This window comes from Passer montanus, unplaced genomic scaffold, assembly GCF_014805655.1.
Source record: "Passer montanus isolate IOZ18808 unplaced genomic scaffold, ASM1480565v1 scaffold32, whole genome shotgun sequence".
In the NCBI taxonomy this organism is placed as follows: Eukaryota; Metazoa; Chordata; class Aves; order Passeriformes; family Passeridae; genus Passer; species Passer montanus.
The window spans coordinates 2209605-2227175 of record NW_024367930.1 but is presented as its reverse complement, the minus strand read 5'-3'; the positions used below and the strand labels follow the sequence as shown (position 1 = coordinate 2227175).

Genomic DNA, 17571 nt, shown 5'->3' with positions numbered 1-17571 from the left:
GGTGGGGTGGGGGGGGAGAAGGAGAAGAAAAAAGGGAGGAAAGCCCATGTCCTGTTAGACAGAGAATTTTGGTAAAGAGAAGAGCAGAGCTTAGAGGGAACGTCAGGCAGGGTCTCTTGGACTGAGTTGTAAGTACCTTGTTTTTTCTCTTACTCAGCTGAAGTGCTGTCAGATCTCTCATGAGATAGCAATGCTCTCTGGAAGTTGCAAGCAGAAATGTGGTGATGAAACTTAATATATTAAGAGATTTAACTGGGCTGGTGTTGTCTTGTTTAATCAGGGGTGTCTCTGAAGTGTGTTGGGATTGACTTAGTGTGCTCTATCAATAGATTTCAACTTTTTTTCAGTTGCTAACTTTAGGTGGTTTAAAGTAAAATAGCTTCTACTTGGTCTATGGTAAAAAAAGACCAAAAAGTTCAACAGGTAAAGAAAGTTTAAAGGATTTTTGCGTTAGGTTTTGGCTTGTGCTGATTTTTTTAAAACTTTCTGAGTAAATTAGCTGTGCAATTAAAAGTGTGTTTATTCTGGCATGCTGTCCAGTGAGAGTTTTTGAGAAAGCTTTTTGATTGAGTGAGAGGTGCTCCATTAAGGGAGGTGCTCAGCACTTCTAATAAAATTGGCTTCGGATCAAAATAGCAGCACTAAATCAGGTATTTCTCAGTGGATGTGAGAATCCTGGATTAAAGTGATCATTCAAGACTGGGCACTTCTAACATGAGTCTCTGGCTATTGTCTTGTTAAGTCAGAGAAAGGGTGTATGTGAAGAAAGAGAAGCTTATGCAGATTGCTCTTGGGCATGATTGCTTTTTTCTTTTCTTATTTAACTCTTCACTGTTATACTGGCAAAAGGTGGGAGGAATTATACTGGAGCTGGTGGGCTGCCACCAGCTTCATCTTTTGCTTTGGCATTTGTCTCTCTGCAACATTTTAATAAATCAGATGCTTCTTTTGACCCTAAAGCTGCTCACTTCTAAAACGTGGGCAGAGCAGTAACCGAACAGTTCTCGCTTATTTGGCTGTAAAACCCCTTTGGCAGATGCTGCCAGAGAAGTGGGCTGTTTGCTTACATTTTTGCTTTAGAATCCCACTTGTTGCCATGGTGGACAGTGTGTTTCTGTCAATAATTTGGCCTGGCGCGCCTTGCCCGCACTTACTCTTGAAACTTTATTGAACGCTTCAGTTGAACCAGAACAAGATTAGACAGCTTTCCCCTTTTGGCACACTGGAGTGGCTCGCCTGCCGTGAGAGTCGGCGGCATTACTGCAAGAGGAGTTTCCCGCTTGGCGCCGGGGGAGCTCCTGCAAACTGCTTGGCTCTCAGCATCCTGGAGCGTGGGTGCTGTCAAATTTCTCATCTGCCCCCATCACAAGCAACACACTGGTGTGAAGTAAATGCTTAGCGAGCTGTTTGCCTGATGAATAAGCTTTATTATTATTGCAAAAATGCCGTTGTTCTGGGGCAATTTTTGATGTGGCAGAAAACATAGAGAAACTTTTGACTTGTAATGGCACACAGCAATAACTTTATAATGGGGAGAGAGATCGTTGATGCAGAAGGAAAAATAGTTTTGTTTTATTTTTTTCTCAAGTAACCAAAAAAGGGAAAAGCTTATTAAAACAAACCCTTTTGTTTCTAAATTACTGAAATAGGTTTTGAATTTCATTCAGCAGTTTGAAAAATCAGCCTTTTCCATAACAGTCACTAGTACCTTGATTCATGACGTGTGCATGTTTTGAGAGGAAAAGTATGAAAGTGGAGCCTGCACACAGATGTCAGCTTCTTGTTGTATCCCAGGATGGCAGTTTTAACAAATACTATCTTTATATGGAAGAGTAAAAGAACTGAAATCCTATCTGATCATCTGAGTGATTATACAGCCCCACAAATCACTCTAGCTTTCTTCTTTCTGAACTGTTGTAGGACTGGTTAGCTTGCTCTACTTAAGAGTCTGTCAGAATTTCAAATGAAGTGTAATACCCTGTTTTTATAGGAGTTTACGTCTCATCAGTGAAGGTTCACTCTAGGTTGAAATTTAACATAAAAGACTCTGGCTAAAGAGAAACCTGATGGAAAATATATCTTTGGGGTGATTTTTATTTTTTTTAGTTATACAAGCGGGTTTCTAAAAACCTCATATAAGTTTTAAAGTTTTAGTCCCCGATTTGCAGTTCTCTTAACTAAAACCAGCTTCAGCGTAAAAAGTTGAAACCTTAAACCCTGCTAATCCAGAGCAGGGACCAGTGCCTGTGCATATTAATAAAAAGTAGAAAAGGGCAAAGGGTTTAAACTCTGTAATGTTGTTGTCTATTTCCATTAACTCTTTCTTCTCAGACCCAACTCTGGAAAAGCTCTGTATGTAGAATTACTGGCTGTAAAAAGAATTCTGTGCCTGGAAGATGCTGATAAGTCAGCAAACCCTGGTTGCTGTAATACTTGGAGATAGAAAAATAATTAAGTGCTCAATAGGCTATGCTGCTGAGTTTTTGTGTTGTTGCTACCTGGGGGGAGAGGGGACAGAGAAGAAACTGGTTAGCATTTCATTCAAAGCAATGGTGTGGCTAGTTTATGCATGTAATGGCCAGGCATCTGTATGGGCAGAGCTTGTTTCTAATCTAATTCCTATAAAGGCACATAGGTTGAGTTACGCTGGTGTCAGCCTTGCTGAGTGTAATTACCCGGTGAGTTGCTGGCTGCTGCTTTTGCTGTGTGAACAAGTACACCAGGGAAAAGTGCAAGTGAAAACTTAGCCCTGACCTCAAATCTCTGACAACCAAAGTGCAGTCTTGGCACTGGTGTCAATCATTCTTCCTTGCATGTGAATTGTAGAGTAAGATCACTTTAATTTTATTTCCTAAGGGTGTTTTAATTTCCTTTTCTAGTTGCCATTTTTGTGCGCAGCGTTTAATAATTTGAGATTCCTTGTGTACTTCTAGAACTGCAGAGCAACTTTGAAATGAAGAGTCTTTATCAGTATTCCTTCAAGATGTATTGGTGTACACTTGCATGTGCAGTGTGATTGACAGAATAAGGCTGTACATGGAGCATTGATATTGGCCAAGGATTACAGGCAGCAAGCAATCATGCTTGTTTAGAGAAACATCTATATTTTAAACTAATAATGCAACTGAAGGACAGCATTTACATTAGAGACTTATGTACCTAGCAGAGTCCCTCTGCCATGTGGCATGTGTGAAATGTACCTAGGAGCAAGCATCTTGATTTTGAGCAACAGAACCATTTTGTCTGCTTTTTGAAGGGTGTATGTAGTCCCTAGGGGTTAAAATTCTTGTGGGAGCAGTGGATTGTATTAGCACCTAGTCCTGGAGCTGTCTGCAAGGAAGGCTGGTAGAGCCATGGTCAGGAGGCTTTTCTTCCTTTACAAGTGGTACCACAGGCCTAGAGGCTTACTCCAAACTAGGGCTTGGATTTAATGCTCTTAGCTATTCTTATTTTACCCCCAGCTTTTTCTTCCTCCTTGTTCATTAAGAGTTTGTGGTTTTGTTTTTGTGGATATAGGAAAAAGAGGTAGAGGGAGTATATGCAACCATCCTGCACGTGGTAACACTGTAAGAGCAGGTGGCCTTGCTTGTGCCTGGCTGATGCTGCTGGTCCTGTATTTTGAGCAGTTGTACCCATTTTATTGTTGCCCACCTTGGTTCTGATCACTGCCAACCTCCCTGCAAGGTTTCAGCCCCTCACACATGCAAACCCCAGGGATCTGGAGCTGGGCCGCAGAGCTATGGTGGGTGGCTGGGCATGATTTAGGCCCGACTGGTGGGGTTCATCTTCTCCTCTGTGTGACAAATAATTTCTTGACTCCCCATCAGGGAGCTCCCAGTCTCCTTGTCCCAGAGGCAGGAAAACAGCAAGCCTCTGTCTGTTCCCGCACAATTGATAGCCCCGCTGGCAGGAGCATCAGTGCATGGGTGACGGTGATCTACTGCTCAGCTGCTGCCGGCTCTGAATGGGCAAGCATCCCCAGGCCATCCCTCACAGCCACACAGGCACCTCCTGCCACAAACTTACACCGGGAGGAGGAGGACGGCAGTGGGGGGAGAACTTTTCTTTATTGTATTTGCTATAAATGGGCTAAAAGTGTGTGTCTCTCTTTTTTCTTCCCTTCTCTCTTTCTTCTCCCTCATTTTTTTGCAGAGGATGAAAGTCCTGGGCAGACCTATCACAGAGAGAGAAGGAACGCGATCACAATGCAGCCGCAGGGTGGGCAAGGCCTCGGCAAGATCAGTGAAGAGCCTTCCACGTCGAGTGAGGAAAGGGCCTCATTAATCAAGAAGGAGATCCATGGATCTATATCGCACCTTCCCGAACCTTCCGTACCTTACCGCGGGACGCTTTTTACCATGGACCCCCGAAATGGTTACATGGACCCTCATTACCGTGAGTATTGATTGCTGGCTTATTTGGGGATGCAGAGTTGGAGAGCTGTCAAATTTTATGTGATTTTGTCACTTTGCATTGTCCCTGGGGAGAACTGCTTTATCTGGAGGGAGTAGTGTTTGTGGTAAATGCAATCCCTTTTTCCTGAAGTTAAAAACCAGGGTGCAGTTGTACTGCAGGTAGAGATTACTGCAGGCCTCTGCAAAGTGACTTCCACAGGACATCTCATCTGTTGCTAATCCTCCTCAGCAATCCAGGCTGGTGTTTTGCTCCACCTCCTTAAAACATGAAGGAAAACGGGCCTCATTATAGCTAGCAGAGAAGGAAAATGAAACAGGCCTTAAAAATCCCTCTTTTAAAACAATGTTAAAGTATGTTATTGAGAGGAAGAAGGACTGTACTCTGTACACTGAGAATTTGGGGAATTGGAAGACTTATTTTTGTTCTTTGGGACTCTTTGTTTTGGAGGGTTTTTTTAGACATTCACAAGTGTGTTTGAGAATGCAGGCTTGATGGAGTGTTTTTGCAATTTTCTTTCCCAGCTATAGTTCCCTGAAGTTGTAAGGGGGAGGAAAAAAGGCAAATGGTTTCAACTTCTGAATTCTCACTCAGGCATTAATAAAAAAGTAAGAAATTAACTGACACTTGAACACAGATGTGGAGTGGATTTCTCCACAGGCGCAAAGTATGGAGGAGTTAAGCAATTTTTTTTTTCATCTGTTTCAAGTTTACAAAAAAAAGAGAAGAAAGATCATTTAGTTGTGTAGTAATGAAGTACATCTTGAGGTGTCAAGGCTTGTGCCTTTTGATTAGAGATTTATCACCCAGTCAGGATACAGATTTGCCATTTAACCTTTCAGTCTCCAATTCCAGATGATAGGCTTAAGACCCACAAAGAGAGAGCAGTCTGCATTGGTCTTCCTTTTTTTTAAACATCATTCAGAAGTTTTAGTGTTTTAAGGCAAAAGGTCATTAGCCAGATGACTGATTGGTGAGGACAGCTGATTAGTGCATGATTTTTTGCTAAAGAAAGTGCCAGGGATAAAAGCTAATTTTATCCCTTCATTAGTTGGGCTAGCAGTAAAGGGGAATGTTCACTCATCAGGGTGCAGATCAAAGTATGTCTTGCACAACCTTAAGTCTCACCAAACTCCTTAAAAAAAAAGATCCTGATTGTTAATAAGGATGGAGGTATTATGAGAAAAGGAACACTTGTTGTCTATATAGTTTAGCTCAATATTTAGGAAAAAAGTTTGCAGTTAAGCTTTTGAGCTCTTTTTCAGTGTAGTCAGTTGGTTTTTGTACACGTTCCTCTCCTACTCTCATACAGACCTGCTCAAACCCTCTGGGGGAGTTACTTGTCTCTCTGTTGAGGAGCACACAGTTGCTGCAGCACACCAGTGGCAGACTCCTACCGCAGAGGCATGAATGTGCAGTGCGAACGGCCGCTCTTGAGCAGCAGAGCATAGAAGTGTTACCTCGGGGGCTGGAGGCACTATTCCTGTCTCCTGGTTAGCAAATGCCCAAATCTAGCTTAAAAGAAATCCAACAAAACAAACAAATATTATTGGGGAAGCAAAATAGCTTCTCTGTTTGTGGGCAGTACAGCTGGGGAGAAATGAAATGTGTGACAAAAACAACTCTCAAAACCAACAAACCTTATGTGGAATTTAGTGGGGTTTGTCCATCTGACCAGCTTCCAGATCACGCCTTAAGTCTTGTTCAAAGTGTTCTGAAATTACTGAAGGTTCAGACAGAATAAAAAGATCTGGTCAGTCAGGATGTGTCTGAGTGGTTTGCAATGAGTTTATTTTGGTTTATTTTCAAATTCACCTTTTGACAAGAGTTGTCAAGATTTAATGAAGCTACTGTGTCTGCATTGTGACCATTAATGCTAGCTAGTTAGGCTGTGTGGACTGCTAGCAAAACTGATGTCAGAAGCTGAGAGAAGTTCCCTACCATATGACAGTAGAGAAACAGGAGATGAGTTAATTTTAAATGAGCAACAAGATCTTAAAACAGAAATCTAAGTCAGAAAGCATCAGACGGACAGACCTGCTTCCCTCTCTGTAATGAGTAGTGCATTTGTATTCACTGATTTATAAGGTCCCTCAAGCTATTAATGTCATAAAAACAGCCATCATGCTTTTATTTACCTTTAATGGCTATGATACAGAGAGACAACTAAAAAGACAAATGTCTAGTTAGATTTATAGGAAAGCAGACAATCTTATTGAAATTTTCATAGTGGTTGTATCATTTGTATATGTAAGATATGCTTTCATCAGAGCAGTGACTGCATTAAGACTGACACTTTTAGTGGTCTGTATGAAGAAGACTGAATAATGTACACTGTAGCAACAGGTAAAGAACCAGAGAGGCTATTGTTTTCCTTTCTTAATTTCTTGCCAGTTTTGCTGGGCATATGTATAGAAAATGTTTTAATTCAGCATAGTCAGATGGGTAAACACTTACAGTAATTTCTTCATTTCCCTGTGGTTGGAAAATATAGACTTCTCAAGATGCCTAATTCGTGCTTCTATTTATACCCACTTTGTATTTAAAAGTGTGGGCAGGCTTCCTGTAACACAGGAAAAGGGAAAATAATTTTTTTGAAGAAAGACATCTGTATGTTTTTATGACAAAAAAGGGTGTTTAAGTCAATTGTGTGTAGAATGTATGTTCCTTTCATGAGCTGCAGTTATTAGAAACAACTTGAGTGCTTTGCACTTTTACATGTAAACACGTGTGTGTCTGTTTGTGCATTGCAGGATTTTTTGTTTTAATTTTTTTTCTAATTAAAATGACTGATGTTGTAAATGTTGGTAATAATAGTTACCATAAATGTGGAAGAAATCCCTCATTGAGGGGGAGTTTGCTCTCCTGCAGAGTGTGGGTGGGGATAATGGTTGTGTTTCAAGTGAACCAGCTTCTCAAACAGCTGGGATGGAACATGCTATGGAGCTGGCAGCCCTTCTGCACCGCCAGAGAGCCCCTCAACCATTTAGCAACTGAGAATGTGAATGCAGTCCCATGCTCAGCTCACAGCCTTTTATTCTCCAACAGATAAAAGGGAAAACACAGGCCTGAACCAGAAATTTTTCTTTTCTGTCTTTTTTGTTAAGGATTCCTTAACCACTATTTAAACACAGCTCACAAAGGAAGAGAGAGATGCTGTTTTTGTTTGTTTAACTTCTAAAAAACTTATTTTTTTCTTTGAAAAGGCTTTAGGACAGATGACAGAAGAGCTGGAGTTAGCTCCTTTTCTTTGTTGAGGAGGGCAGAGTTACTGACCTTAATCACAGTGTTTCTTAAAAGGATTTAAAATCCTGAGTTTCTCAAACACTAATTCCAGTGGTAGTTGGAGCCCCTTGTTAATGTAAATTCCATCTCTAGAGTTGGGGCTGAGGCAGGGAAGATGGGGATAGAAACTTGCCTGTGTTATTTTCTTCCACAATTTTAATTTTCATGTAGATTTATGGCAGTGCTAAAGACTGCCTGTCTCACAAGTCATTCCTTATGGAAAAAATGAATCATTCCTGATGTAAACACTTTGATTTAAAACATACTGTTGATATTCTTCCATGGGTTACACAGATCATCTGAAAGAATTGTTAGTACCTAATTAGCAAAACCTGAAGAATTATCTTAAGCAAAAAGCAGTGACAGATCATTTGGCTCTGATCCAAATATTAATATATACAGGAATGTATGGCCCTTGCAGGATTCTCTTTGTGGTAAATCACTTCATCTCAAAGAGTTTGTACTAGCTGCATGCAGGAACTCACTCCTTTATTTTTTTCTTTTTCTTTTTTTCTTTTCCTTTTCCTTTCCTTTTTTTCACCTCTTCTTACCAAGGATTTATTTTGCTGGTGTTGAAGCTTCTGTATCTGTCTGGGGAAGTGGGAACTGCTTATTGCACATTTCATAGGATTAGCCCTCCAAAGATATTGATTGCCCTCAGTTCCCACTGACTGTTCTTGGGCTTAGCTTTGTAAGGACTGGGCCTTGCATAACTGCCCGAGTTAGATTACCCAGTGTTAGTGTCACCTCAAAATCAATTTGCAACATGAACGAAAGACCCCAGCAAGGAAAATACAATACTGATTCACTAGGTGCACTTGTTCATTGACTAGTTTTGATTTCCATTGAGAAGAATTCCCCCTCCTTCATATCCGCATTGGAAAGGAAAAGGGAGTGTAGGAAAAAAAAAGGGGGGGATTGGATTCTGTTTCTAAAAAATGCAAACTGTTAACTGGAAACACTGTTTTAAATGGAGTAACTGGAAAGCAATGGCTTTTTGTGGCAGTGACTCTTGAACCACAGTGGCCCACTATGTGTGGTGCATTTGACAGTGAGAGCAGTCCTGGTCACCACCAGGAGATGGGCTCATGGAAAGGGCCTACAGAGGGGTAGATGGTGGCCTCCCTTGTCATCTGCCTGGCATAATTTGGTACTCAGGAGAGAAAACCGAGAAATTTCTGGATACTCCCAAAGCAGGCACTTTTCTTATTTCACCTCTTGTTTCCCAGTGTCTTTTGGTGACAGGAGACCAGGACAACTTTTTGTTGAGAGTTTCTACCTGGCCTGGTTGGACAGTGGTAGGAGAATGTCACTGGAGAATCTTTGTAGAGATTTAGGGCCAGAGTCTTTAAATACATTTAGGCACTCTTCAGTTTCAAACTGAGTTTGGCCTCTGAGAATGTGGGTCCTACTTCAACTCTGCAGCATTTTGCAGGGAAGAGGCTTAAGCACTCTAGTAACAAAACTCTCTACTGACAGTGATTTATAGGGTGGTTTCCAAATGTTGTCAAGTAGGAGTAGTTGAAAAAAGTAAAATCTAAAGCTTTTACTAGAACTCACAAGGAAAAAAGCCTCTGTTAGAAAAGTGAATGTCAGATTGCTCATGTCAGCTGAGCAGCTGAAGTGTGGGTCTTTAAAAAAATTACTGTGTTTGCAAAAACATTTTTGGGATTAAAAGTCTAAAATATAATAGTATCTTTCAATAGCCTCCAACAAAAAACATTACTTTTCTCAAATACAAACTTATGGTCAGAGGCAGCTTCAGTGTGAAATTTAGGAAGGTGCTGCAGACCTTGTAAGCTTAGCAGCTTCTAAGTTGAAACAGCTTCTCCAAGATGCCTTCCAAACCTCCCTCAGTGTTTTTGAAACTGCTCATTACGAGTACGCCTGCCCGTTTCTCCTGAGGCTTGTGAAATCAGCAGTGTCTCTTGTGTGATGGTCTCATATGGAAGTAACAACTGCACCTAGAGTGTAGATATGTTCTACAGTATGTAGATATGTTCTTCCTTCTTATGCATTTTTTCTCTCCTCAGTATGACACAGACTCCAGAACTGCCAGTATCTGGAAAGCTTTGAAGTGTAATGTGAAAGGTGAACTTGTAGGTTTGGGTGATTTCTTTTTGTTAGTTTGGTGATGGTTTTGGTATTTGTTTGGGTTTTTTTTCAGTTTTTTTCTTTTATTTTTCTGTTTGGTTTCATTTTTTTTTTTTGTTTGGCTTGGTTTGATTTGGTAGAATAGAATGTTGGAGATTTCTTATTTCTAAATAAGAAATAAGAAATTATAGAAATTATTTGTAGCTCTATAATTTTGTTGGACTTCAAAATTCTAAAAATGTTTTGAGAAGCACATTTAAAATGTTATTTTAACGTCTCCTTGTTTTGGTGTTCAAGTACATCTGAGAGAGCTGTGGAATGAGGTTTTATATGGGAGGGTTTTGTTTTGTTTGTTTGTTTTTTTAAAGATCAGGGAAGATGCAGACAGGACAAATACAAAAAACACTAATGGATTTGATTTGTTTTTTTTTCCAGATAAAGCTTTTTTATCTGCTTTACAGTATGCATTTGTTGTATATTGCCTTCATAGAAAGAGATAGAATTCATTGCTCAGAGCCACAGAATCATGGTTAAAAACTCTGAAGAAAAAGCCAAGAAATAATATAATCCATCACTTGAGCATCAAGGCAGATCCACTGTCCCTAAACCAGGAGAGAGTGAAAAGCTTCTTCGAAGTTGCTGTATCCCTTGATATATGGACATTTGTCACCATGCTTTTAAAACAGAAGGTCTGTAGTGGATTTGGGCTGCTCTTGAGTGCCTACAATGTAACTGCTGTGGGATCAGCTGGAAGGTGGGGGGAAATGTGAGATGGTTCTCTTGCATTGGTATTCTCTCTGGGCAGTGTTACTAGAAGGAATTTAATTGCCTAAGTAGAGATTGGAGCTGTGAGGATACTTAAGTGATCTGACTGCCTGGTCAAGCCTTTTATCGTGGGTCATATCTGTTAACTCTGTATGAATGTCCTGATGTATCAGGGAACTAAAATGGCCCTATTTGTCTGTATTTAGTCAGCAGAACCCTCAGCTGTTGTGTCTAAATGTAGAAAACAAATGCTTAAATTCAGACTTTTTTGCTCCATCTCTGCTGTCATTGTCCAGCTTTTGTTAAGAAAACCATAGCAATAAATCAGTTGCAGAGTAGTTAATCTGTACAGGATGCTCCTATATCGTGATTCTCTTGTGTTAATTTTCATTCTGCGTTGCTTGAGATCTGGATGTGCCCTATTTTTCATTGCTCTTGTCTCCTGGCCCTTTGTGGGCACAGAAGGAGGGCATTGTGTCACAGAGGTTGCCTCAGGTGGGCAGTGGAGTAATGGGAGCGTGTGGGCACCACAGGCCTGCTCTCTGCATGGCATTGACCATGGGCTTGTCAAGGGGGGATTTGAACGGCAGCAGGGTCCCTGTTGTCAAAGTACAGTTCCAAGCTTATCCCATGGAATCTGTCAGTACTAGCCTCCTATTGGATTCTTGGGTTGAACAGGCCCTTTAGAACAGTTTAAATGCTTTGGTTGCTGAACCATTTTCAGGATCACTGGCAGATACAGCTTTATTCCTGTTGATTGAGCTCAGTACTTAGGAGGAGAGCCACTTAGCCACAGCCTCTATTTCCTTTTATTCACACCTACCAGCACAATTAGCTTCCTCTTAGCCTGGCTCTTTACCTCTTAGTCTTGGTAGTTTACACAGTGCTCTCTAAACTCTTACTAAACACTGCTCAAATTACTTACAACTGAGGCTCTTGAGCTTGCTGAGTGGGTCACATCTGAGTCTGGAGATCATGTCAGGAATGCTTACCCCTTCAGTCAGACTTATACTGGCTACCTTTATTGATTTCTGATAATACAGGTTACAGCCAAGGCAACAACCACCAGTGCAGAGAAGCAGTATTATCCTCAATATACTGAGTATTCATAACTGTGTTTTAAACAGAGTACAGCTGCTGTGCTGCCATGTGGTCACTGGCATGTGTGGTGGTGGGTACACAGCAGCAGGAAAGGCAATATGTGCGTGGGAATGTATGTATATACAAGTTTGTACATCTTCATACTTCCTTTTAAAAGAGTTACCACTTACCAGACGGTCTTTCAATATTGCTTTCTTTAATTTTTTTTTATTGTCTTGCAGTTTTTTGGAGTTCAAAACAGATAGCTCCCCAGATAACAGAATTGCTTTTTAATCTCAGTTATGCTTTCATGTTTCACACCGAATAAGGTAGTGTAGAGGGTCCCCCATTGTTTATTCTAGTTTCCCTTTCACATTTCAGTGCTGCCCCAAGCCATCATTTTTCCAAAACAGTTGAATGATGCTGATCCAGAACCCAGTGAATTCAATGAATCAACAGCTGCTGGCTTCAATAAACTTTGAAATAATCCCCAGTTGCCTTAGATTCTACCCTTTTATCTTACCTGTTCTCCATGCTAGCTGCAATGTAAAACCATAATTCCCAAGAATCCGTGTTAACATTTTTCAGATGAAGAGCTGAACATTGTCATTCCTTCATTTACAGTCCCCATTGAAATAGCTGGTGATAACAAGCTAAAAGTTATGGCATATGAAATACTTCAAAATAAATGGCTGATTATGGTAATGGCTGAGTGTAACACCATACCAGGTGTTGAAGCAAATAACTAATGAGTTAGAATGTGTTGAATTGAATTTCATTCCAGCATGTCAGACTCCCCGTGAAAAGGTACTGAATTTGATTTGCTTTTTTTTTTCCCACCAGCCTATATACAGATACGACTTATGAAAGCTTCAAGCTTTGGCCTTGAGTTATGTTAGACATTGTTGAAATGGAATTGGGTTACTTGGATGAATGAAATTTGGATCAAGGCCTATATATGTATAAACATTGGTTGCTCACTTTACGGGGATGGACCAGCGTGGTACTGTGATAGGAAACTGTTGGCACCAAAGCTGTTCTTCATGCTGGACAATATTTGAATTGGCATTAACACCACTGATGTAACAGTGCTGTTAACAATAAAATTAGTGCCAGACATAAAAAACATTAATTATTGCTGTGATACGAGCGGAATTTTTTTTTTTTTTCTTTTAAATAGGGGGGAAAAGAGGAGCACTAATCATACATTTCTAGCTAATCATTGAGCTGCATTTGGGATGTTTGATTTGGAAAGCCTGATGAATGTTCTGTTCATCTAAGTCCTTACATTGCATGAGACTGGCAATGGCTATGGTCTGTGCTTTTTTTCACTCTTAAAAGTTTTTGGTTAATTTTTTTGTTTTGAACTTAAACACATAAAGCAAATTGGAAGAAACCCCTTTAAATAAAGACTAAAGGCCTGATTTGGCTTCATCTGATCCCACAGAACGAATTAGAAACCTGAGTGCTGACCTGTGAAAATGTTTCCGCTACTTTTGGGGAAATAGCGTGTTTCTTCAAAGTCAGTAGTTACTTATCAGATTAACACACGTCCAACATTTAGTAGTGCCATTCATCTTTTGTGCATTAAAAATAAGGATCCGGGAGGACAAGGGCTGCTGTAGTGTTCCTTTGCATAGATGTGAGTTTCTTGTGTATTCTGCTCTGAAAAGGTGGGTTAAAGCATGCTGTGTCTCTGTATTGTGACCAGCCTCCCTGTCTGGAATTTTTTGGTAAATAGCCTGTGGGAGTGTTGCCTGTGTTGCTTTTACACATGGGGGTTGCCTGGGCATGCAGGTCCTGCTGGACCAGAGGTGGGTTGGGCCAGTTGCTGCTGGGGCTGTGCCTGAAGGCTGGCAAAACGCAAGGTTGTCGTGCCTTACTGTGAGGGGGTGCCCTCTAGGCTGGCTTTCAGAAGTGATGTAGGCATGGATACTGTTTGTTAAGGTTACACAAGGTATTGGCACAGCTCTCTGAGGAGGACACTCATCTGAAATTCTGCTGTCTGGTGAGAAATTATTTTTGTATTTTCCCTATGGGAGCATGGTGCTTAGCCTGGCATTGCTCTGTGGTCTTTAAGCACAATACCCCGTTGTGGGAATTGCTTCATAGATGGGAAGAAGCCATCTTCAAATTCCTTCTGGGCTTGCCCCTAGGCTGCATTTATTTGTCAACACGTGCCAGTAGGTCTTGGCTCCAGAAAATGCCAGGGTCTGCTTGGTGTTTTCCATGTGATGCCTTTTTTTTACTTACTGTTCAGGCTTTGTATCTGCTCACTGTTTGCTGCAGTCTTTCACAGACTCTAGCTCAGCTGTTTGATTCAGAATCTTATTCTTCCAGCTGTGATTTCCTAGGGAGCTTCAAAAGCACTCAAGAAGGGTGCTTTCTCTTCCTGCTTCCATCCTGCATAGTGCTTCCATGAGTCCCACCTAACTGCAGCTAATGACACCATTTTATTTTGTCAGCTTGGGGAACTGAGAGATGCTGCTGGCAGGCAGCAATCCTCTTCTGCATAGCTATATTTTGCTTCTTGTTTTTGTGACAGTGCCATGTACTTAGAAGAAAAGGACTTATAAAATACTCCAGAATTAAATGAGTGCAAAAGTGGGAAACCAGAGGTGGGTGTTGTAGCAGTATCCCTTCTCAGCCTAGCCCTTTTAGAACTGTGGTGACTTGTATATTATGGCTTGTAGCTATGAGATAAAAATCTGATGATATTCCCCTGAATTTATCTTCAGCTCTGTAACTCTGGCTGATTCTGCTGCAAGTATATGTCACCAAGTCAGCGTGAGTGTGGTTGCCAGTGCATCACTGGTTACAAACGCAGCATTCATGGTGAAGCCACATACCTTTGGGGAGCCAGGTGCAATAATTTATGTCAGTGTAGGCATGTGTCTCAAGTAAAAGACCTGCTGTTTTTATTTGTAGTGACCGGTTATTTTTATTTTAATCTAAGATGATTTTGGCATTGTATGGTTGACACTGGTATTAAAGGCTATTGGTGCACAACGTGGGATGCATATATATACTACAATAATTTGGTGTTTTCTCTAAGGCTTGGTGCTTCCTGGTTATTTTCCTGCTCATTTTTGTAATGTGATTTTTCGTATACTTCTGTATTATGAACCTTTTTGTTTTTTTTAAGCTATCTCTGATATGCAGCTTTCATATCTTGGCTCCCAGCAATGTTGAACCTCATTTTAAAGTCCCTTCGTGTAAAAGCCATCTAGTTATAACTCTCAAAAATAAGAGGCTTGTCTCCTGAGGACAGCTCCATATTGCGGGTGAAGTATAATCCTTAACATTGTTTTTTTGCTTTCAAATAGCTGGGGACAGGAAGTCAAGGAGTGAGAACTCCCTTTGTTTCATGTAGTGTGTGTTACAGGGAAAGAATGTAACCGAGCAGAAAATGAAGAAAGACATAAAAGAATCTCAGCTCAAGGAGGTCAGATCCATCACAGGCTTAGCATTGCCTTCAAAGATGTCTGGGACAGGTGGCAGTTCAAGACAATCAGAGGAGAAGCATCCGCTAGCGCTGAGATAAGGGATTCTTGCAGAATCCTGCTATCTGGTCCCAGTTTGCTTTGATGTAACTCTGCTAGAGAAGACTTCTGGGAGCAGGCTACTGCTTCCCTCCGTGATAGGCTGCTGTTGTTCAGCCTTTTAAGGTCTCATTACAGTGGTCCTTGAGGATTAATCCTCTTTAAGGTTTACATGGCAATGGTTTTGTCTGAAGGCCCAGCCAGGAACCTCACTACCACCTGTACAAAGCATTGTTGGATTCTTTCATTCTGTTTTTTTAAGTGGCTCATATTTAACAGTATTTGACAGAAAGTAAAGCCAAACATCTTGCCTTTTTTTTTACTTCCCTCTTTGGCTATTACTGAGTTTTTGTTGAACACAGCTTGAGCAGTCCTTGCAGACACTGAACCATTAGCAGTAAATTGTACGCTTCTGGTTACTCTACTTAGCCTGCTGGTTTTGGCTGTCTTTTCTTTTCTTTCTCTTTTCTCTTGGTCCCCTTTCTGTTTCTAAAAGGAAGGGAATCAAGATGTTTGGCTTCAGAATCAGAAATCACCCTTTTGCAACTGGTGGATATTGCATGCATGCTATTCTGCTCAGTGTTCAAAATATGGGAATGTTGTCAATTATCAGCATTAATTTATTAAGAGAACACATTGGCACTTTATAAAGGTTTGTTTATGAAAGTACATTTGCCACTTCATGCAACGCTGGCTTTTGCTAAAATTTCCATTCATGTGGGAATCACACCTGGTTTTGGAGACGAAGTAGCAGGCAAGTGCCTTCCAGTTCCCCAGTACATTCTGTTCTTGGTATTGTTTCTGTGTAACTCTGTTACAGATCTGCCTCTTGTAGATGGAAAAAAGGTATACATCCTTGATGCCAAAGAAAGGAATGTTACTCAGACCTGGAGTCTCTTTTCCTAGTGTCATTCGCTATTTCCCTAAATAAATGAAGTGTTATGAAGTAATTTTGATACTGTAACTTCAAGATGGTGACTGAAGTAAAAGACTGACAAAGTTTCTGCTGAAAACAGTATCCATGATCGTGACAGGTGAAAGTAAAGTTACTGTTCTGAGGGTAGTAAACAGTTTACAGGACTCTTGTCTATGTTGCAGTGGAAGTCCTTAAGTTTAGCACTTCTGAATCCATATCGAACATCGTGATGGTTCTAATCCAATTTATTATGACAAGTGATAGTGTATTTAAGTTAAAAAAAAAAAAGGAAGCAAACAATTTCTACCTAGAAAACTCAGCAATGGCTAAAAGTTGAATCCTTTCAGTTTAACATGAGTTGTACATCATTGCCTGCAGAATAATGTGTCATGGCTTACGTAGTGGTTCAACTTTATGAATAAAAGGCAAGGGAAACAGCACCTTCATAAACCTTCTGGGTTTTGTTTTGAGCATTCTGTTTGGAAGTTATCTAGTATATTAAATAGTGCTTTTAATGTATGTATAGCAGTTTAGTTTTCTTTATATGTAAAATATTATAGGGAACTCTATAGCTAACGCTGGCTATATAAAACTGTATGGTGCCATTATAACCATAAATATGCCTGTTACCTTCATATACTGCACATAATTTAAAGTTAGTGCACATGTTTAATTTTTACTGTGTTTGTGAAGATTGTTAAATTCTGCCCGTACAATTTTTTTCCCTGTGAGCTCTGAGAGGGTGGAAGGCGGAAACTAAGGAAAAAAATACTAACTCAAATAAAGGTAATGAAAAGTCATGATGTGAGGTGCTATAGGTCCCTTCAAGAGGACCTGTTGTCTGAAGAAGTACAGACATATTCTTGGCAGCCTAATTTTATATAAATCAGATAGGTGTGCCATTTTATGCACATCCAATCAAGTGCTATAGCTATAGTCTTGATGGACATATTGAATATGTTTATAAGTTAAATATTCTATACTTACTGTTTCTAAGCTACAAATACTTTGAATAACATGATGTTAAATTTCTATTCACCTTCTTCAATTTCATGTTAGAGCTACTTGTCAGCAGTTTGGACTTCTATGGAACTAATTGGGAGGTTGCTGTTGCATTGTTTAGTTCATAAAACACAGGGAATGTGAGGGGTTTTTTTATTCCACTTGATGATAAATGCATGAAAACTCGCAGTGCTAGGTTTAACTGAATTTAATGGCTATTTATGTAATTTCAGTGTAAAGATGTCATTATGAAGCATCTTTTCAAACTGAAAAGTTTGAAAATCAACTGCAGTGGAGTTTAACAACCTTTCATCATATAGTTAAGTGTTTTCCAGGTAAAAAAAAGTGCTCGACAACACCAACAGAAGTTGTGACCTCTGCTCTGAAGGGCCCTGGCTCCTTTTTCACCCAAACACACGTGGGCTGGATAGGAAAAAGGGGAGGACTGATTTCAGACTGCTTGTTGGGAATGTG

The 17571-nt window shown here is 40.3% G+C and overlaps 1 protein-coding gene across 2 annotated transcripts in view; it reads left to right on the top strand.

Annotated features, from left to right (window-relative positions):
- Positions 1-17571, top strand: part of GLI3 (GLI family zinc finger 3) — a 206035-nt gene that overhangs the window by 62582 nt on the left and 125882 nt on the right. The window contains exons 1-2 of one of the 2 annotated variants that reach the window (XM_039715205.1): positions 28-128; positions 4153-4395. In XM_039715205.1, coding sequence (XP_039571139.1) covers positions 4206-4395 — 190 coding nt within the window. In that variant the 5' untranslated portion in view covers positions 28-128; positions 4153-4205. Of the gene's footprint in view, positions 1-27; positions 129-4152; positions 4396-17571 lie in introns of those variants that run through there. The other variant, XM_039715203.1, reaches the window with a different exon arrangement.